Below are 19,305 nucleotides of genomic sequence, written 5' to 3'. Positions count from 1 at the left end.
ATGTAATTGGTGTCTGCATTCTTGAAAGTAGGTCAAACTAGAATTACGATAGAAATTCACAGTGTACCACAATGAGCTGTAAAGGCTGGGGTTTCCCTCGCTAACCGCGTCGACAAACATACACCTCAACTGTCATCTTAGACATTGATATTTACATGCGTGCTTTAGAATATATCTTGCCAGACTAGCTTACATGGATAAGCGAGCATACCGCTCAAAATTAGAGAAAGGATTTACGGGTAAACTAATCCTTGGATCGTGGCTGGCCAACTGGCCCCCTCTGCGGACCTACAACCAACCCATTACCTAGCAGAATCGGCCCTTGCGCCAATCATACAGTCTCTTCTAGCTAGAGAACTTTTTTCAATGGCCAGTGGTCAAGGTATGGATCGACAAAGACTGGGAACTCTGGATTCCCACAAAGGTCAAAGAACCCTACAGCTGCAGTTCCGTTCTCGGGGGCGATCTTATCTGATGGCGCTAGCCCACCCATTCGTAGAATATGTACGGTACACAACATGGGATGTCTACTCTCTTAGGCAATTCGGACGATGGTGATCCACCAGTTTCATCAATGATGCCGTAAGTTCTACACAGACCACCGTTTGCCTATGAAATATTCGGGGATGATTGGTTGCTCATCATTCCTCCTCTTGGCCGTCTCACCTCCCCACATCCGCTGGATTCTTATCAATCAGTGGTTGCTCCCTTTCTCTTTCTTCCCACTGTGTGCCGCCCGAAGACCGAAGGTCGGGTCACTGTTCCATCATGATTCCTCTGGATCCAGTCTTGAAGACGGAATCTCCTATATATCTCTCTTCTGAGCAGAAATTGCCAATGGATTCCATGGATATCTGCTGCCTTGGCGAGGGCAAATCGCGGCATCTTTAGTGGACTCCGTTTCGTCATTCAACTTTTTCTCTACGGAATTCTCTCGGTGGCAAGTCGTGACTCCACCATCTCGGTGATCCATTCCGTTTCTTTCCATCAGACTCGCTTGGTTTCTGCCGATTTACCCAAATCCATATCAATTGAGATACGTGCCGGGGAAGAGTGTTGTGAACCTCGCTGTCTAAGATATGCTACATAGTAGGTCCAGTGTGCTCAGGATTGAATGATATGAGCTTCAGCCTTCCTCAACATGTAGTAAGGTCAGTAAATGTAAAAGATCTGAGGTGCCGCTAAGGCCAAATGGGAATCCTAGTGCCGCTTGTCAAACAAGTGCAGCTAACGCCGATGAGTCACCCCAAAGAACGGATTGATTTTCCTTTTTGGGTCGTTCATTTCGAGGAACTTTGGAAAACAGCCGACTGAGGCGACTCCATAATCTGCCTTTTCGGGAAGATATTCTACAATCGAGTTGACAGCGGATCAACGGTCAGCCGGTCCCGTGCGATATGATACACAGGCCATCAACTGAATTCAACCCGATCACAGAAGATATCTACCGCTGCAATAATTATGCGGTAGTCAATGGCTGATATGTAGAGAATTCCTTTTCTTCAGAAATCGTCGATTTTTTTTTTTTACAGAAGAACAGTCTAACCTTGTAATCTCATCTATAAAAAGTGGGGTATCCCTGCTACTCAGTGTACGACTTTTGAATAAGCTACATCCTAGCATACTATGTACTGGTAACCCATTATGGTTGACCCAGCAAGGCTTTTTGATTCCTATAATTTACTTTTTGCAAACAGTAGTGGGTGAATATCTTTTCACATACTTTGACTGTGCGCGTAGGGATTACAAGTTGGGAACAGAAGCTATGTAGAAGGAAAGAAAGAAGAAACTCGGAAGATTGCCATTCTTACAATAATACACAGGGTAGTATTTCATTGTACTATTTCAACTAGTCTCTCAGGGTCACTCTTGCGAAGGTATACGTTAAGACTCGAAGTCATGAACTTGGACTAGCCAACTTTCCTTCAACTTTGGGCCTTTTCAGCTAAGAATAATGCCTAGGCTAGACCTATTCCTTAACATGACTTCCTAGATAAGCTGTATATTCGAGCCAGCTCTCACATACTCTTTTTTTTTTTCTGGCTGGAAACCAGTTGGGTAGATCGGGCAGGCCAGGCTGCTATCATGATCGATGTATAGAGTAGCTGCAAGTATCCTGCTTCTTGTGTTTTTTTAGCCTTTACCTCGCTAAATTCCCGGGAAATCCTTGCTTTCCATGGATCTATATGTATATAGAATTCGGTCGTCCGAACTGTAATACAACCAACAAATGAATGTCGACAATTTGAACCACGCATTTTATAGACGGCGCCGAGGGTACCTGGGCTTGGCAATGCAGGAACCTCGATCTATAAGCCACCCACTCACATCATTCGGTGTTAATTTACTCCTTCAAGGTGGTCTACTATTAATATTAGCCTATTATCCAGCATTCGAATATGATCTAACTCCGGTAAAATACTGAGAGGGCTTATAAATAATATTCTTGCCCTCAGACTACCCCACGAATGACTGAAACCGTCACACGATAAGCAAGGGGAAATGCCCAGCCTCCCAAATTGGGCTCCGCTCTTCCCCTCATGACTCCTCCTCCACCTCCAACTCCAATTCTACCCTAACTACCACCCCAATCCATTACATATTTCACCATCTCACAGTACTGTATAACCATGACTCGTCGACACGGTTCCGCTCTTGATCGCCCCTGGGCTTCGCACATTTATGCCCAGCTACCCGAGGATGCTTCTATCACCCGCGCTCGAGCTTCGCCAGCTCCGTCAGCTCAAGCACCTGCTCCAACCGATCCTCCTATCCAACCCGAGGACTACTCAAAGCCCTATTGCGAGTTTATGTCCGCCAACCCCACCATCTTTCATGCCGTCAAGTCCTTCTCCAACCAGCTTGAACAACACGGCTACAAATACCTCTCTGAACGTGCGGTGTGGAACTCGGAGCTCAAGCGGGGCGGCAAGTTCTACACTACTCGCAACAGCAGCTCCTTGATTGCTTTCAATATTGGAAAAGATTATGAGAGTGGAAATGGGCTCGGAATTGTCGCAGGCCATGTGGATGCTTTAACGGCAAAGTTGAAGCCCGTCTCGAAGCTCCCCACAAAGGCGGGCTTCCAACAACTTGGCGTGGCTCCCTATGCTGGCGGCTTAGGCCCAACCTGGTGGGATCGGGATCTTGGTATCGGTGGTCGAGTGATCGTTCGTGATTCCGAGACTGGTAAGGTTGAAAGCAAGTTGGTTAAGCTGGACTGGCCCATCGCCCGTATTCCCACTCTTGCTCCTCATTTCGGAGCACCTGCGAATGGTCCATTCAACCAGGAGACCCAAATGGTTCCGATCGTTGGTATTGATAACTCAGACCTGTTCGAAAAGTCAGCGTTAAGCGAAACCAGTGATATACCCGCTGGAAGCTTTGCGGCCACCCAGCCTGAGAAGTTGGTTAAGATTATCTCTAAGGAAATTGGCGTGACGGATTATAGCACTATCCTCGAGTGGGAATTAGAGCTGTTCGACACCCAACCAGCTCAGCTTGGTGGTCTGGAGAAGGACCTCATCTTCGCTGGTCGTATTGACGATAAGCTCTGCTGCTACGCTGCCCAGGAAGCCCTTCTTGCTTCCAGCGATAACACCTCGCCCGGTACAGTAAAGATGGTTGGTATGTTTGATGACGAGGAAATTGGCAGTCTACTACGCCAGGGAGCTCGCTCAAACTTTATGGGCAGTGTCATCGAAAGAATCACAGAGGCCTTTGCTAAGGACAACTACGGTCCCAACCTTCTTTCACAGACGGTTGCCAACAGCTTCCTCGTGTCTTCGGATGTCATCCACGCTGTCAACCCCAACTTTCTGAACGTATATCTGGAGAATCACTCTCCTCGTCTCAATGTGGGCGTAGCAATCTCCGCTGATTCCAATGGCCACATGACCACAGATAGTGTTAGTTCCGGTATTCTGAAGAGCGTGGCCTCTCGCTGTGGCTCGACCCTGCAGGTCTTTCAAATCCGGAATGATTCACGCAGTGGTGGTACTATCGGTCCTATGACTAGTGCTCAGATCGGCATGCGCGCTATTGACTGCGGTATCCCACAGCTGAGTATGCACAGTATTCGTGCGACGACTGGAAGTCTGGATCCTGGACTAGGAGTCAAACTCTTCAAGGGTTTCTTTGACTATTTTGAGGAAGTTGATAAGGAGTTTGCTGATTTTTAAACGAGCATTTCTGAAGATGATACGTGTCATAGATTTATACTATACAGGATTGCTAGAAACATTATAATCCTATTTCGGTCCATGAATTCAGCGAATTGATATCGACTCAGACCTTATTGTCTCATCCTTTGGATCTCTATTTACTACCTATACTTTAGGGGTGTTTTCTCGGGTGATCGACGATTTTAATAGTAGACCGCCCACGGGCAAGAAGTAGTACTCCAGGGAGAGTAATTCAAACATAAAAGATTAATCATTATATGGCTGTCTAACGTATTAAGTATCTGCTGCGTCGCACATAACATTCTGCTTCTTGTAGGTACACTGATACTGCAGTGTATCTAGTCTCAGCGAGCTATTTTAAAGGAATTGAGTCTCTAGAAGGAGTGCGTTCGTGGCCGAGCTCTGACAGCTCCGTAATGAGAGTTGGATCAATGACCTGGAGTTTATCTTCATCCTTGGCCACAGATTCTCCATACTTCAAACCCCCACTTGGTCCAAAGGAGAGAACGCGGTTGTGATCACTGGCTCTGTACTCGGTATCTTCACCTGGTGCCCCAACGGTAGACTCGTCATTCCAGGTACCGTGGCGAGTAGTGGACTGGCCTGTGCCATGACGGTTACCACTCAAAGTTGAGATCAAGCCTGGGAGGATTCTGGAGACTAGTGGTTTTAATGTTGGGAGACAGGCGCAGATTATGCCCGTGTTGCACTCGATGGCAGACCAAGATGCGGCGCCAACATTATCATCTTGATAAATGGTTAGCTAATCATGACATCGAGATGCGAATAATACTTACAGGTTGGATCTGTGGATTGAGATATCTGCTTGAGACTGACAAGACGAACGATACTGGTGATACACACACTAGATAAATTCCCGTTAGTGATTCGTCTGGTAGACGCAAGGATTTTGGAAGTACTCACAATCCGCCCAGCGCGAACATCATCATCAATGCGATTCTCTGCCTCTTAGGAACATCAATCGACATCAACGCAGGAATAGGGATAATCAGGATCGCAATGTCGGTAGCAATGTGCATGCTAGCATTGGAGAACCACAACCCAGGCTTACTCAAACAGAAGCCTGGTATAGTTGGATCCCAGAACTTTGCGACAGGGACGCAGTTCAAAAACGCACTTATCACGGCCCATGTACCATACAAGGCCAAGATTGATATCATTATCCAACAAACAATCCGCATGCGCTGTGTAGGAAATACTCGGAAATATTGCATAAGGATGGAGGCTTTTGCACAGAGAACGGCAGCGTTATAGAATGGAATAGTGAGCCAGAATGCCTGTTCAGAAACAATTAGAAAATACCCCTAGTATCAATTGGAGGTTATTCATCTCACTTTTAATTGTCTTTGCAGAATATCAGGTGGGATGTCTTTGCCATGCATGCCCATGCCGCTAGTAGCTTCAACTATGTCAAGTCCCATGAAGATGAACGAGTTGATCTAGAATATTTAGCACAGGGTTTACTTTGAAAAGTTGGCAAAATGACCTACCAAAGCGACAACCACCATCCAGTCATTACTTTCTAGGGTTCGTAAAAATTTAAGTCGAGTGAAGATCCGAATACCCACAAAAGCTGTGGCAAGGAAAGTAAAGATAACGCTCACGGCCAAGCCTTGAGTTCCCCGAGAAGAAAGATAAGTTCCACCCGGATCACGCTTGTAAAGGCCATACTGAGGGTCGATGGAATCCATCGTGTCGACACTGAAAAAAAAGAAAGGTATTTCCAAATGAATGGTGGGTTTTTATCGGTTCCGGGACGAATATTAAATTGCTGGTGATCAAGGGTGCTTCCACAGAACCCCCCCAAAAACGCAGCAGTTTGAAATGAAAGTGAGAAGAGATCGGTCGAAGCAGAGGAAATTTTGAATGAGCGATAAGTGGAAATTGGATCTAAATTCCGGGGTAAGGAGGGGGGTATACTGGGGACGGTTCTGTTCATATAAAGTGCGGCACCGAGCGCCTGTTCGCCAATGTGATAGAAACCAGCAGGTTTGGTCATATAAAGAATATGACCAGAAGTAAAAGTGAAATGACGGTTGGGGCTAGAATGGCTAGTCTCGTCTCCCTAGGTGAGAGAGTGGCTTTTTACAGATCTCCCTGCATAATTATCAAAATCTCTGGAGACTGCTATCCAGTATAAAACAGGAATTCGGATCGAAGGAGTGTGAGATGCAGCATATTGCGCAAGGGGTTACATACGACAAATTGGAGCCCTGAATATGGCCCAATTGTATTCGATACTTGTGTAGCGTCCAGCGAAAAATCAATTCTTCAATAACCCCTTCCCTTCAGGATTTACTACTGATTTTTCGGATGTAAAATGTGGTGTGTCTTGGTCTTTTCTGCAGCTACTATTGCTTAATGGAAGGTCGCACAACCTTAAAATTTATACAAGAGAGTGAAACGGCGGAACTTTTTCATCCTGGATTTTATCTTGGATAGAGGAAATATATCTCTCCTTCCCTTCTCCTTTTTTTGCTTTAGACTGGGTCTACTGTAGATATTGAAGTGTTCACGCAATCCTGTAAACACGCAATCCGATGTATCGATTAGATATGGGAGATCTGCGGACGTGAAACTTACGCGGAGCTTGGTGAAGTACGGACGAAACTTGTCGTCCGACTATTTCTGAAAAGGGTAATAGTACACAGAAAAAGTATTCTCCGGAAGCGTTAGGCTCACCTTTTCTTGTCATATTCAACTCCAAAAATGACAGTTTCTTGGAATGACCCAATCCTAATTAACGACCAGAGTAACACCAAAAAAGCATTACGGTCGTCAATGCTGGTCATAGATTTTTTTTTTTTTAAAAAAAAAAAACATGTGCTTGGGACTTCACCTTCAATCCAGGTTCAGAAAAATTGAGTAGAGAACTTCCGCGAGTCTGTGATATTGTGGCTTACAGCCATACGCTACCGGATCAGGAACACTCATTCCATTGGTCACTCATCCGCGTGGCGACGTTCAGAATGGTACATACATATGTATGGTGGGCCTCGGTCCTAAGGAGTATGCGGCTTTATTGTAGGCCTGTGAAATCATTTTGGGGTCAAAATGCTTGAGGCAAAGAAAAACGGAGAAGGCCGGCGGATGTCAGTAGGGCGTAGGTCCGAGTGTGCGGATATCCGATCTATCATATACACTTTGCAGATGATCGACAGGCTTTTCAGCTTGGTGCCTCGTTCTTCTCAATGATCCCAAGCAGATCGTAGAGTGGGGTATCTTCTATTATCGCATACATAGTAAAATTTGTTCTTCAAAAGAATGTACGAGTTTATCTATCAATAATGAAATATCCTTAGCTGTGTGCACATCCACTCGAGTCCACATCAGTTGTGAGGTGGTTTCTAGACTCCCCATGTTAGGGCATTCGTTAAGCTCAAATAAATTGAACTTTCAGAGTAAGGGGTCCGTAAAATGTCCGCGTCTCCGTTCTCTAAAAAAGGCTCTCATACTATTTGATCTTCATTTAGAGTTGACTTCTCAGAGGAAGCCGACTGGTGGTTATCCAAGAAATAGAAAGGATTTACATTTAGTCCACTTGGCCTTAACCCCCCCCCTCCCAATTCGACCCCTTCTGGCAGCTTGAACGGAGAGCTGCTCAATCCTGGAAACATACAGATTTTGACGTTCGAGTCGTTGGCCGTTGAATACATAACTTTGCGGGCCATTTGGTTATTGACTGGCACTTCTGTCCGGCATTTCTCTGTCACCGACTAGTAGTAATTGTGGGAGTTTATCTTGCCCTTTGATATCTCAAATGATGTGCCTCCTCTTCAAAATGCCCAAGCAGATAAGAATCAAAAACAAAACATCTTAGGGTATCAATTTAGTGTGCGGAGTAGTAATTTCCTTCGATTAGAGTAGTGCGATGGTACCTGTGACCGAGCAAATCTGCTCAGGTGGGTAACACCGAGTTATGATGTGATCTATCAAATCCGAGTCCCTCTCAGATCCACGGATACACAACCAAGTATTTAGGATAATTCTCAACCATTCAATGCAGGAATCTGACTTTGAATATAATCCCCAGGAAATTTTCTGTAGTGCCTCGTTGTTGCGACTCGAGTTACCAAGACCTGCAGTCTGCAGTGTAACTCGTTCTTCACGAGCAATTGGCATGTGCTCTGGGAAAAATTCGCAGGAAACGTGTGGGTTGCGTTGAACAAAAGATGGCCGGGATTGGAATTCAGCCAGCCCTGTTTTGTGAGTCGCACGAGACCAACGAATCGAAGATTCATGAAATTCTGCGCTATTCGAAAGCGATTACATAGATCGAGTAGACATATGATTTGCCCATCCCATTTGAAAACAAACCTATTTTGTAATTCAAAGAAGACATAGAGCTCTTGTAACAATGACCTCACAGGTGATTCAAATCAGGCTAGCATGAGGAAGAGCAGCAAGTGGCGCACATATCAAGCCAAAGCGCAGCCACCCCGTTCCCCGCACAATCGAGATACTATCTCGATTGTGTACTAGGAGATTTTCGGGTACATCAGCCAATTATAAGCGATTGTTTCAATTAGCCTTGTCTCTGTGTCAGTGACATGAACACAAAAACGAGTCAAGAAGTAGCTTTCCGTGACCCTTCCATCAGGAAGATAGTCTTGTTTGTTCCAGCATCGATATACATACGGCCTGGTCAATTTGCAAATTGGTTTCAAAAATGAACGACACGGTAACGCTGGGCAATCGATAACTAAAGGCAATGGATTGAATTAGCTGTAGGAGTATATCCTAAGAATTGGACGAATCATCAGGAATCTGCTAATTGCCCAATTATCGTGGTCCTTTTCTCGTTCATGTGTATTCCATAGCCGCCATTTCTCAAGATCATCATCATCGGGTAGATCCATCTACTAGATGGAGACCGCGAAGTCAACAGCGCAAGGTGATGATTTGTGCGCGCAGGGCAAGAATTCCGGCCCAAATTGCTTAGGCACAATCCAGTTGGATGATCGGGATTTCGATCTCCGGACGAAGTCTCTGCCCCCAGTGCCGTCGCCGCAGTTGGGTCAATCGGCTAATGACTAGGACGTGCTACTCGCAGTATATTGATAGGGGAAGTCTTATGATGGCATGTATTAAGGCTATATATTCAAATATCGGAAGTTGCTATTATATATGAAAATAGGGTGGTCCTTCGAGTTTCCCCAGAGATGGAAGTTGAAAAAACTCTACCATAGAGTAACAATACTCGAATCTTGTTAATCTGAAGTAATCCTTGCTCCAAATATTCCTCATTCTATGGGAGGTTAAATTAACGGGAATGTATTTGAATAATATCATTTCTTCGAAGTTTCATTTGAACGGGGTTCAGATTAACAGGTCCTTACTGTATCTAAGTTAACCTGATACTGATAAAGATAAAGGGTATTTATTCTCTTTGATAACCCTATTTAACTATCTAGCCTATAGGTATAGGCTCCCGGGATATCTATCCCATTATCATATAGGAAAAATCATTTCTTTGACCTTTGCATGCTTTGTATGATGTGATACGTAGTGGGAAAGTATATAAAATCTGGCAAGAAGCTTCACGGTGTGCGTTTGATGGTATATCTTGCCATGAGGTGAATATCAGCTACTAACTGGTAGTACCAGTGATGATACTACACGGTAATACTAAGAACAATAGGCCTTAGGATTCACCTATATGTCCAATTCACAGGTAATTTCATATGTATATGTCTGAGAACAATCCTCCACACCTGGAGAATCCCTTTCTGACAAGCCACAGCATTCACATCTTAGAAATTAAAAACACTACAGTAGTCAACAAGAAGCTCATGATCAATACAATTTCAATCAACATACCTAACTGTGGCTAACTTCAATCCGGGCGTTCGCAACATTGGGAATAATGAATTTACCACCAGCCTTACCATTGCTCAGACATTCTTGTTGAATGGCATTAGCATAACCGGCCATAGCACCCTTATGCATTCCACGACCATCGGAATCATTGTCACCGCAGACAGCAATCTTAGCACTGCCGTGGGTGCCGCAAGTCGTACATTTGCTACCATAAACGTTTCCTTGGGCACAGGTCGATGTTTTATCGCCGTTAAATTGATTGATGACGCCGGTCACGTCCTCGGTAGTAGGACTCGCATCACTGGTCTCACAGATGACTTCGGCGAGAGCTGGGGCGAGGAGAAGGAAGAATGGGAGGAGCTTCATGATGAAAAGTAAAGTCGATAGATCTATGTATGGACTTGAAAGAATGTGATAGGCAGGAGATGCTTTTGTGTTTTGGAAAGTGAGGATTCAAGACCACTTTCTAAGGGTTTTTATAGTGGATTTCTTCACTCCATAGCCAAGGACTTGGTGGTTAGCTCAAAGTGCCTGGAAATATCACTCAATGCCTGCTGTTTATCGGCAATAATGTGGCGCATATCTCTTTGGTCGCCAAGATATCTTATACCCGAAGATTGACTTCTCGGACCATTGCTTTGGTCAAATTGAAATGGGGGCTGAACAAATTATTGGAGCCATGAAGACTAAAAGCGGAGTCTCTAAAATGTGGAGGTGTTGCTGAAATTTGAATGAGTGGATAAACGTTGCAGAAGTTCAATTTTTTCATTCGTTCAGTCGGGCCACATACGTATTAGAATTCAGGGTCTACTTGGTTGAATCCCGGACTTGAATATTCCTCTTCATACACCAGTATCTTGGTTGTGATTCTAGTTCCTGATCCTTGGCTCTCCTGACCAATTGCCACTGTACGGGAACTTGTACGTCAAGGACACCTGGGCGAAGCAGGTCATCTGCATTGTAAAGCATCAAGTGTTGGAAAGAACTTGATAGATGCTTCAAGCTTTGGGTCCAGGAAGCATCATCTGGCCGAGCTCAGTAACCGCATTCTCTGGCCTTGAGGAACTTTCGATCGGCTTTGATAGAATGACTCGTAGGCAGGGATTGAATTCATCTTGGTGACAATTCCATCAAGCTGCTGGCCTTCGGAGAAGATACTGGTAGGAACAGCCGGATTTCCATACGCAGTTAGTATACTAAGTCTGTGAGTCGTCTCCAGATACTCTCGTATACCTCTCTTAGACAAAACACGATACAACACTTGCGTAGTAAATAAATCAGGGGATTAGGGGTCTGAGTCGAAGTATCGAAATCGAGCTCGTTAGAATGTTTTTGATGATTGGATGCATGCATTACTTTGAACAACTAGATTCGAAGAATGAAGTCACTTGAAAGCTGCAAGCTGAAGACCGGAAACAGATTTCAAGACTGGGGGTTCCATTGAGCACTCTTGAGCACTCTTGTCTACTTTGGATTCATACGGTGCCATCTCTGTTTAGGTCGGGAATCCTCAAGCTGGAAAGTGAAGTGGCAGACTGGCGTGGGGGATTTGAATGCTCATCATCTTGGCAACGAGGGTTTGGAGCGTCATTTGGGCCGTGTGATGATTCTGGTGAGCGGAAGAGGTGTCAGGTGTATATATGCATGACAATGACTACAAATCATTAGATCAAAGAATTAGCAAGACTCTCAATTTCACGACTTCGTGATTAGCTCGAAGAGACGTGGTAATTTTGGACACGATACATCATCTTTTGTCTTTTTGTTCCGAATACTCAAATGAACAGTTACATTCGGACTTACATGCGAACATCTCTCATTTCGTTCTCTTCACTGCGTAGCCCACCAAGAAGGAAATATAAGCGTGTGTAGTTCTACAGACCCAGGGGGGCAACATTGCTACCTTGGAAGTAAATCTCAAACACAATTCAATAATTGACCCATGTTTCACCAGGTTGCTACGGTTGCAAGGGAATCAGTAAATCAAAACAATACCAGGGAGTGGCAAGGCCCCTTTAAAGGCACCATCCCCAGCCAGAACATTGGAACCAGACATTGGAGGGGACCGAGTTGGGAAGCAAGACTCAATTCAGTCACGCAACTACCAAGTTGGCTGAAGATCACGCAGGGAACTTCAATAGAGGGCCAACAGGTATTTGCCACTCATTCCGGCTGAAGACTCTCCACAGTACCACAAAGTCCAATAATGGAAGAGGTGTCTATCCTTGATAGTGTTGTACTCGTGGAGTCCCGTACGAGGAACAAAGTTAAAGTCAATTGGTTGATGATTGCGGATGGAGTTAATTCCATTCAATACTTTGCCCCTCGATGTCTAAGGCTCGACTGGTTTGGCCACTGATGAGGTGTCAAGGATGCCCTTGTGTTACTGAGGTTTGGGTGGGCCGGTCACTAAAGAGGGATGAGAACAAAAGGAAACCCTGTCTGTCTCAATTGAAACATGTAGTGGTGGCTCACGTTGTCAAAAGGTCTCACCTTCAGGCCCTAAGTGGGTCATTTGGTTGAGATGTTCTCAATTCAAGGTAGGTGACTTTGAACACCGCAGGCCGATGGGCATTAACGTTACCTTCGAACAGATAACTGCATTAAAAGTTTGATATCGAGCACTTGGAACAATGACGCAACAAATAGCTCCGAAGAACATTCTTACCAAGGCTGGCAGATCTGGAAGAGTTCATAGGGCCTCTCTATGGCTCGTGGGAACAAGATTATATCCAATGTGATACAATCCACAGTGAAAACCTTGGAATAGTGAGCTTCGTCAGGTCCAAGCAAGACATGTCCTAGCTTGAATACCTACTAGCCAACACAATCAGACCAAAAAGCAGATGACAGTCGTTGATTCACTGCCGGATAGATGATCACTTACCACATCCGTTGCCGAAGGACTTCATCCTTCCGAGTTTGGCATAGGATATGAGACATGCTCAATAGAGCAGGCAAATCAAAGTAGTCATCTTTGAAGGAGAGGGTCTCATAGGGGCAAACAGAGAAGACATGAAATCCATGTACATAGTGACTCCTTGTGAAGGAGCTTGAAGCCCTAATTGATCCCCGTTGGAGGGGCAACGAGACATCCAGCCACAGTTGCGCACGAAGGATATCTGGTTTGTGGAGATGATCTACATTAGCGCCCGTTGGGGGAAGGGAGATGTCTTGCATTTGATTGTGCAGGGCCCTGCAGGGCAGCCTTGAAAGTGAAGTAACTGATTGACTGGAAGTAAGATTTTGCATTCTCTGTAGTGAAGCCTGGAGGGGTATAACTCAATCGGAAGGTCTAGTTGTCATACTTTTTGCATATAGATCCTTCTTGTGCCCGCGCTCTGTTAGTACCTTGAGATTAACCTTGTATGCACCTATCAGTTGCAACAGTTGGGAATAGTCGCATCTGACTTGTGTATCCCTTGCATCAGATTGGATTTTAGCTGAGGGCTGGGACCCTCGATAAGGGATTGAGGGGTAGAGGGGCTCAACAGGGCTGCTCGTGGAGAAGATAGTCCGCTCACTCAGTCACAATCAGGGTGTGTAGGGAAAGGAGTGTCAGAGCTAGGAAAGGACCGCCCTTGAGAAAGTGTGATGGAGAAATTGACCACCCCTGTGTTGAGTATACAGTAGTTCTCGAATAGTTGGCGAGGATCATGGAATCAAGCGTTGGATATGTGATATTCACTGAACAGAGTGGTGATATATTGAGTGTGGATCGTGCACGCGCTGAATGGTGTGCAGTACCCGTGCGATGCAGTCTGCACCCCGCAACACACGGACACTTCAAGACCGGGAAGATGCGAGATAATGCAGGGACAAAGACGACTGTAAGTGTGTTGCTTGCGCATTGATACATAGTGTATAGACACGAGCTTGCCCGTGCCCGTGCCCGCGCCGCGCGCAAGGACTATCAATGTGGAGATGAATGATAACGAAAAGCAGTGAGATTGGGCTGAGAGTGTTGCAAGTTAGCTCCGAGGGTCAATACTCAACGGTCATGTCTGTCTATTCAAGAGAAGACTCTGACTACACTTTCGAGTGACTAAATCTCTGAGTGAAGTAAATCCGAGGCTGCTCTCATGTCGGCAGATTTTATATCGCCGGGTTCCCATCGCACTTTCTTACATTGTATGTATTCTTTAACGTAACTTCCTTAACAGGAAATATCCATTTTTGAATTCTCTACCATTCTGATTGGTCGGCGCGACCCGCGTCTCCCACGCGCGTGGCCACGCGTTAAAAACGCGTGGGAGACGCGCGCATTCTTGAAATCGGAGGATCAAAGGGTATTCCTAGGAGAACCCTAAGAGACAGCAGTACTATGTATCTACTTTCGAGTCTCACATTGTAACATTGTATCAAGTACACTCGTCTCCTTCAGGGCTGGAATTAAAGTGGTAGGGTAGAGACCCTTCAAGGCTGGAATGGCAGGAAGACAGGAAATACTGCCCCTGAACGAGGTCCAAGTTCGAAGTAGAAGTCTATTAAAACGCCTCTTGCCACTTATTGGAGACTCAAGAGGAGAATTGAGATAGTATTATGTACTATGTATACATCATCGGGATCATGCGACTATCTAACAGTTTGCTATGATATAACTGGGTAGTACTCGGATTACATACAGCACGAGGACTGGACGAGCACTGCATTGGACTGCTTGGGCTGCAGATGCAGCCCGCTGCGCGTCATATTGCATCACAGCCGGGTTACCCGGTTACCAGGCAGATTTGAATATATTCAACATCTTACTATGCGGTCATGATGATATACAAACGTTGCCGATCCTCTTCAGGTCAAGGAGCTGGGGCCATTGACATACAATCATGAAGTGGGCGGGTCATCGCGGGTCCCGTTACTCCGTACTCCGTACATTGATTAGAAATGATCAAATATTAAAATATCCAAAAAAGGACAGAATAAAAAAAGAATAAAAAGAATAAAACGACAACGAAAGGCATGGATAGATCGGCGTCTCAGGGGTCCGAGTTGCCTCGTGCGTCCTGTAACCTTTGCTGTGCCCCCTTGCTTGCTCCTCTCTGGCCACCCTTTTTGCTCGTGTTTCACTGGGAATAGAAACATACTGAGAACATGGTGAACAGTGTGATCGAGGGGCACTTACTACCCTTCAACCCTTTCTCAAGAAAGTGTCGCAGGTTGGTATAATAGAAGAGAGGAATGGCACCCTGTAGAGAATGAAAGAAGAGCGTATAGTCCTAATCTCCTAATATCGAAATCCTCGATTCAGTCATTCGTTGCTGTATCCTCTTGGTACTCGAGTCCTCTCTTTTATCATTTTTATTTTTTCATCTCATTTTATTTTATTACTTTCTCTATTCACACACCCTCTTTATCTACAATACTCAATATCCAATTCCCAACAACTATACATTTCCCTCTGCTGCTCCGGCGCTACTAAGTGGACCTCAAAAATACTCGCTTGACCGTTTGCGGCCAACTTTTCTTTTATCGCCCCGTCGCCCCCCCCGCCAATTCTTCTTTTCGACCAACTCCAATTCATTCCAACCCTCAACTCCTTTGAGGTCTTCTTATTCCCCCCCCCACCATCGCATCCCACCGGTCCTGGTGCATTTGAATGCGCTCATTCTCCTACTTAACTTCCACTCTTTCTTAATTTCCACCCTCTCTTATTGCACCTCACAACCACCTCCGGCGCATCTTCGCAAAATCGCGCGCGCGCGCACACAAATCCATTCCCGTTCAGCGCAAACCACTTCTCAACACTACCAACCATCTCTCCTATAAAAAACCAATCCCCAGTCGATCTTTTAAGACCTACTTGGAAAGCATACAACTGCTCCGCAACATCATGCTTCTCCCATCCGCTCTCCCATGCGATGTGCGCCGGTCGTCTCGCTTTACCCCCAGTCGCCTCTTCGCAACACCACCACCATCAGACCGAGGAAATCCAACAGGAAACGGTCTCCTCGGAACCTGTCGTGCTCTCCAATCACTTCTAAATGGCTCACCAGCCCCATCACCTCGTCGATCCGTAAAACCACAACGTCTACAAAGTCCCCTCCCAATCAACCCACCACGCCGCTCAACACGATCGCGCAAAGTCGCGCGCCCTGCTTCACCACGTCCAACTCCCCCTCCAATCACTTCTATAACTACTCCACCCCCTCCTCCTTCCGCGCCCGCGCGCGGCGCAAATAAGCGCAGACGCAACAGCCTCGATGACGGAAGCGACAACGACAATGACAACAACACTCGTCGCAATCGTCCATCAACCCCGAAACGCCAACGACATGTCCCATATGAAATGCCACTAGGTCTTTCCTCAACAGATTTCTATTCCCTTCATTCTCCTCCAATCACGCAATCACCACCTTCTCCAGCCCAGCGCCGATTAGATCAACGTCTCCAAGAGTTCGGCGCACGCGTCGACCCTGACGCTCCTCTCCCCTCGATTGAAGAGCCGGATGTGCCTTCACAATCATCCGATGATGACTGGTCCGCTGAGGAGGATCAGCGTTTGCTGGAGGTTATTCTTGAGAAATTTCGTCTCTCGCAGAAGGAATGGGATGATTGCGCGCGTCTGATGGGTCGTCGCAATACTAGCGATCTTGGAAGACGATGGCACTCTCTTGTTGGAGAAGGCCGTGTTGGTCTTCGACGGAGTCGTCAGTGAAGCGACTCCCACTATTCTCCTTCCTGATTATTGCATCATACGACCTCTCTTCATGTCTTATATCCCTTCAAACACCCGCTGTATTATGACCACTATTATTATTATTTTTCCCCTTTTCATGTCACATTATCTGTTCTTCTTTTCTTTCTTTGATTATCTTCACAAGATTGTTCTCCGAATTTTTGTCATTTTCGCATCTGGCTATGTGGATATTTCCTTCTTTCCCTTTTCTTTTACGCTGTCTGAAAGAATGCGCCTTGGTGTGCTTTAATCTTGGGTGGTTTTCTTACTTGCACATTGACTGTTTTGCTCTTGTCGCAACTGAAGTTGTCAGGGTTATGTACCATTATTGTTTTTTACTACTGTACTTTTACTCAAACATGATACCACAATTCTGAGTCTTTTACAATTTCTACCATTTTTTTTATCTGTTGTTATGGAATACTACAGAGTACATAGTCAGTCTTTTGTTTTGACTAAAATAAAGTAAACAAATAAACAATGCATCCACTTGTAAACACTACTAGTCGACTAGTCTACCAAGTACCCGAGTGAAACTCCACTAAATGCAAGGGCCATCACTTTGCATGGAAGCTTGATCTGTGCATTATATGCTGACTACATTAGTATACATAAAGTAGTAGATAATGATGCACAATCCTTATTGGTTATTTATGAATACTACAAACTGCAATCAAGTAGTAAGTAAGTATTAGACACATATCTCAGTGAAGTAGTAAGTGTATGCACACTGCATGTCCACGACCCGGAACTACAGGCAATTCACGTTGAGATTGCATGCTTGCACGGAATAAAGATGGTGTCTCGTATCAGTGCATAGTAACGGGGGAAGGCACCTCGTGAGATAAGTAGTCCTCCTGGACATATTGTATGTGATTGGAGAATATAAATAGAAGACATTGTTGGGCCACATGGGCCGAGTACCCGAGCATGCTGAAGATGAGTATCTACTACTAGAAGTCTCCCATCCCTACTAACACACGCTACCAATAAAACTAGTTACTCTAGGGAGAGTCATTGCAGTGCCAGTGGCGGCTATGTTTACGTATGAAGCTTTAGAAATCGTCCAGTACGCCATTTCTGGCCATGCATTATTGAAGGATAAGCTCAAGCATGCAGAGAACACCATATCCAACGCCAAACACCAGCCTCGACCACGATTAAGACAAACAAGCAGGATATAACTAAACCTCTTGTCTAAAATCGGATCTCGTAACTTCCCGCACGAGTCATGTAACGCACCCACTTCACGGAGCTATAGTCACTCTTCTCAAAGACCTTAAGATAGCGCACCAAAAGACCAGAGGAAGTAAACATGAGAATGCTGAATGAAAGGCTAATAGGAGGCCGACTCCATGCTTTCTGGTGAGTCATCGAAGTAAGAGTCGCCTCGGCATTGAGCACAAATTCACTTTGACCGGAGAATCGAGGAATTTTCCAAACAATATTGTTATGTTCAGGTTCATACTTTGCTCGACCCTGACTCGTTCGCTCGGTAGTGGAAGCTGTGTTCAACGGAGTAGGAATACGAACAACAACATTCGAGGCGAATAGTTTCGCACTGTAATTGGCTTTAATCGCAACGCTATACTCTACCTTTGTAGTACCGATTTCACGTACAATCGGTTGTACTTTGAAAGGGAGATTCACGTTTTCTGTTGCACGGTATCGCATCAACTCGAACTCACCGTCCGGCGGCACGAACGAGATGATACGATCAGAGTCAAATCGACCCAATTTCACGCATTGATGGAATTGGCAATCCTCAAGTGTAACGGAGCCTGCAGCGGCGCGTGTGGCTTTTCCTCCGGGTCCACTGATACCACCTTTCTTACCACCATTGGAACTGGAAGATTCGGGATTATCGAGGAGAAGTCGGTCGTTTAGTCCGAATTTACATTCGGGGGTTCCGCTGAGGTAGGCGCGCATTACGATTTGACCATTTACGTCGGCGCGGAGGACGGTGCCGGTCGCGGACATTAGGAGGTTCACGTCTTCGATCACGTCGACGAAGGCTTCGTTTTTGCGGTATTTTATGTCGGATCGACGCCATGATAGCGCTCCTGTCGCTTGCATGGTGATTCGGCTGGAGTCTGTGGGTGAATTTGCGATGGCGGATTTGACCCCTTCTGTTGTAATGTACATCTTCAAGGTATCTGTCTCGGTGTTTTGAGGGTATCCGAAGTCGAGGATCTCTGTAAATGCAATATCGTGATTAGAAGTCAATCTCATAGAAGATGCGACTTGCGATTCGTCCAGTGCTCACCATCGAGTAATTCGTAGATCAAGACAAAGTTATTTTTAACAGCCTCTTCATCAAGTTTGCCAAAGTAACTCTTGCCCAGGACAATGAGTCGATAGAGAAATTCGAAAACGAGTGCGGCATTGGCATTGCTCTTGGTCACGGCGACCAGGTAGATATTCTCGTGTTTGACATGACTGAAGGTCGTAGAGCCCAGAGTCAAAATTGGGGAGCGGACCTGCGGATTGGAGATAACTTGTATGCGAAAGATATCGGCGAGACGTGGACGACAATCACTTCGGAAGGCACGGAAGATGAGATTCTCCCCCTTCTGGTTGAATATCAGGATACCCGACAGCATG

At 45.5% G+C, this 19,305-nt stretch overlaps 5 protein-coding genes across 5 annotated transcripts; 2 read left to right on the top strand and 3 right to left on the bottom strand.

The window, feature by feature from the left end:
• Positions 1 to 2,630: 2,630 nt before the first annotated feature.
• N7469_002721 (M18 family aminopeptidase) lies at positions 2,631 to 4,181 on the top strand (the record flags this gene model as incomplete). Its single annotated transcript, XM_056641641.1, has 1 exon — positions 2,631 to 4,181. One exon carries the CDS (start codon positions 2,631 to 2,633, stop codon positions 4,179 to 4,181), a length of 1,551 nt encoding a protein of 516 aa, XP_056504135.1.
• A 355-nt stretch (positions 4,182 to 4,536) lies between these two features.
• N7469_002720 (uncharacterized protein) lies at positions 4,537 to 5,896 on the bottom strand (the record flags this gene model as incomplete). The annotated part of the gene is made up of 5 exons (XM_056641640.1): positions 4,537 to 4,931; positions 4,982 to 5,049; positions 5,109 to 5,482; positions 5,540 to 5,644; positions 5,696 to 5,896. 5 exons carry the CDS (start codon positions 5,894 to 5,896, stop codon positions 4,537 to 4,539), a joined length of 1,143 nt encoding a protein of 380 aa, XP_056504134.1.
• Positions 5,897 to 10,025: 4,129 nt separating this feature from the next.
• N7469_002719 (uncharacterized protein) lies at positions 10,026 to 10,391 on the bottom strand (the record flags this gene model as incomplete). Its single annotated transcript, XM_056641639.1, has 1 exon — positions 10,026 to 10,391. The coding sequence occupies one exon, from the start codon at positions 10,389 to 10,391 to the stop codon at positions 10,026 to 10,028; it is 366 nt and encodes a 121-aa protein (XP_056504133.1).
• Positions 10,392 to 15,855: 5,464 nt separating this feature from the next.
• N7469_002718 (uncharacterized protein) lies at positions 15,856 to 16,680 on the top strand (the record flags this gene model as incomplete). Its single annotated transcript, XM_056641638.1, has 1 exon — positions 15,856 to 16,680. The coding sequence occupies one exon, from the start codon at positions 15,856 to 15,858 to the stop codon at positions 16,678 to 16,680; it is 825 nt and encodes a 274-aa protein (XP_056504132.1).
• A 1,218-nt stretch (positions 16,681 to 17,898) lies between these two features.
• Positions 17,899 to 19,304, bottom strand: N7469_002717 (AP-2 complex subunit mu; the record flags this gene model as incomplete). The annotated part of the gene is made up of 2 exons (XM_056641637.1): positions 17,899 to 18,896; positions 18,968 to 19,304. 2 exons carry the CDS (start codon positions 19,302 to 19,304, stop codon positions 17,899 to 17,901), a joined length of 1,335 nt encoding a protein of 444 aa, XP_056504131.1.
• Position 19,305: the final 1 nt, after the last annotated feature.

The sequence above is a fragment of the Penicillium citrinum genome, assembly GCF_028827155.1.
Source record: "Penicillium citrinum strain IBT 23319 chromosome Unknown utg000002l:1.0-3833315.0:1.0-3834789.0, whole genome shotgun sequence".
NCBI lineage: Eukaryota > Fungi > Ascomycota > Eurotiomycetes > Eurotiales > Aspergillaceae > Penicillium > Penicillium citrinum.
Note: the sequence above shows the minus strand (reverse complement) of the source record. Positions and strands in the feature narration are given on the sequence as shown.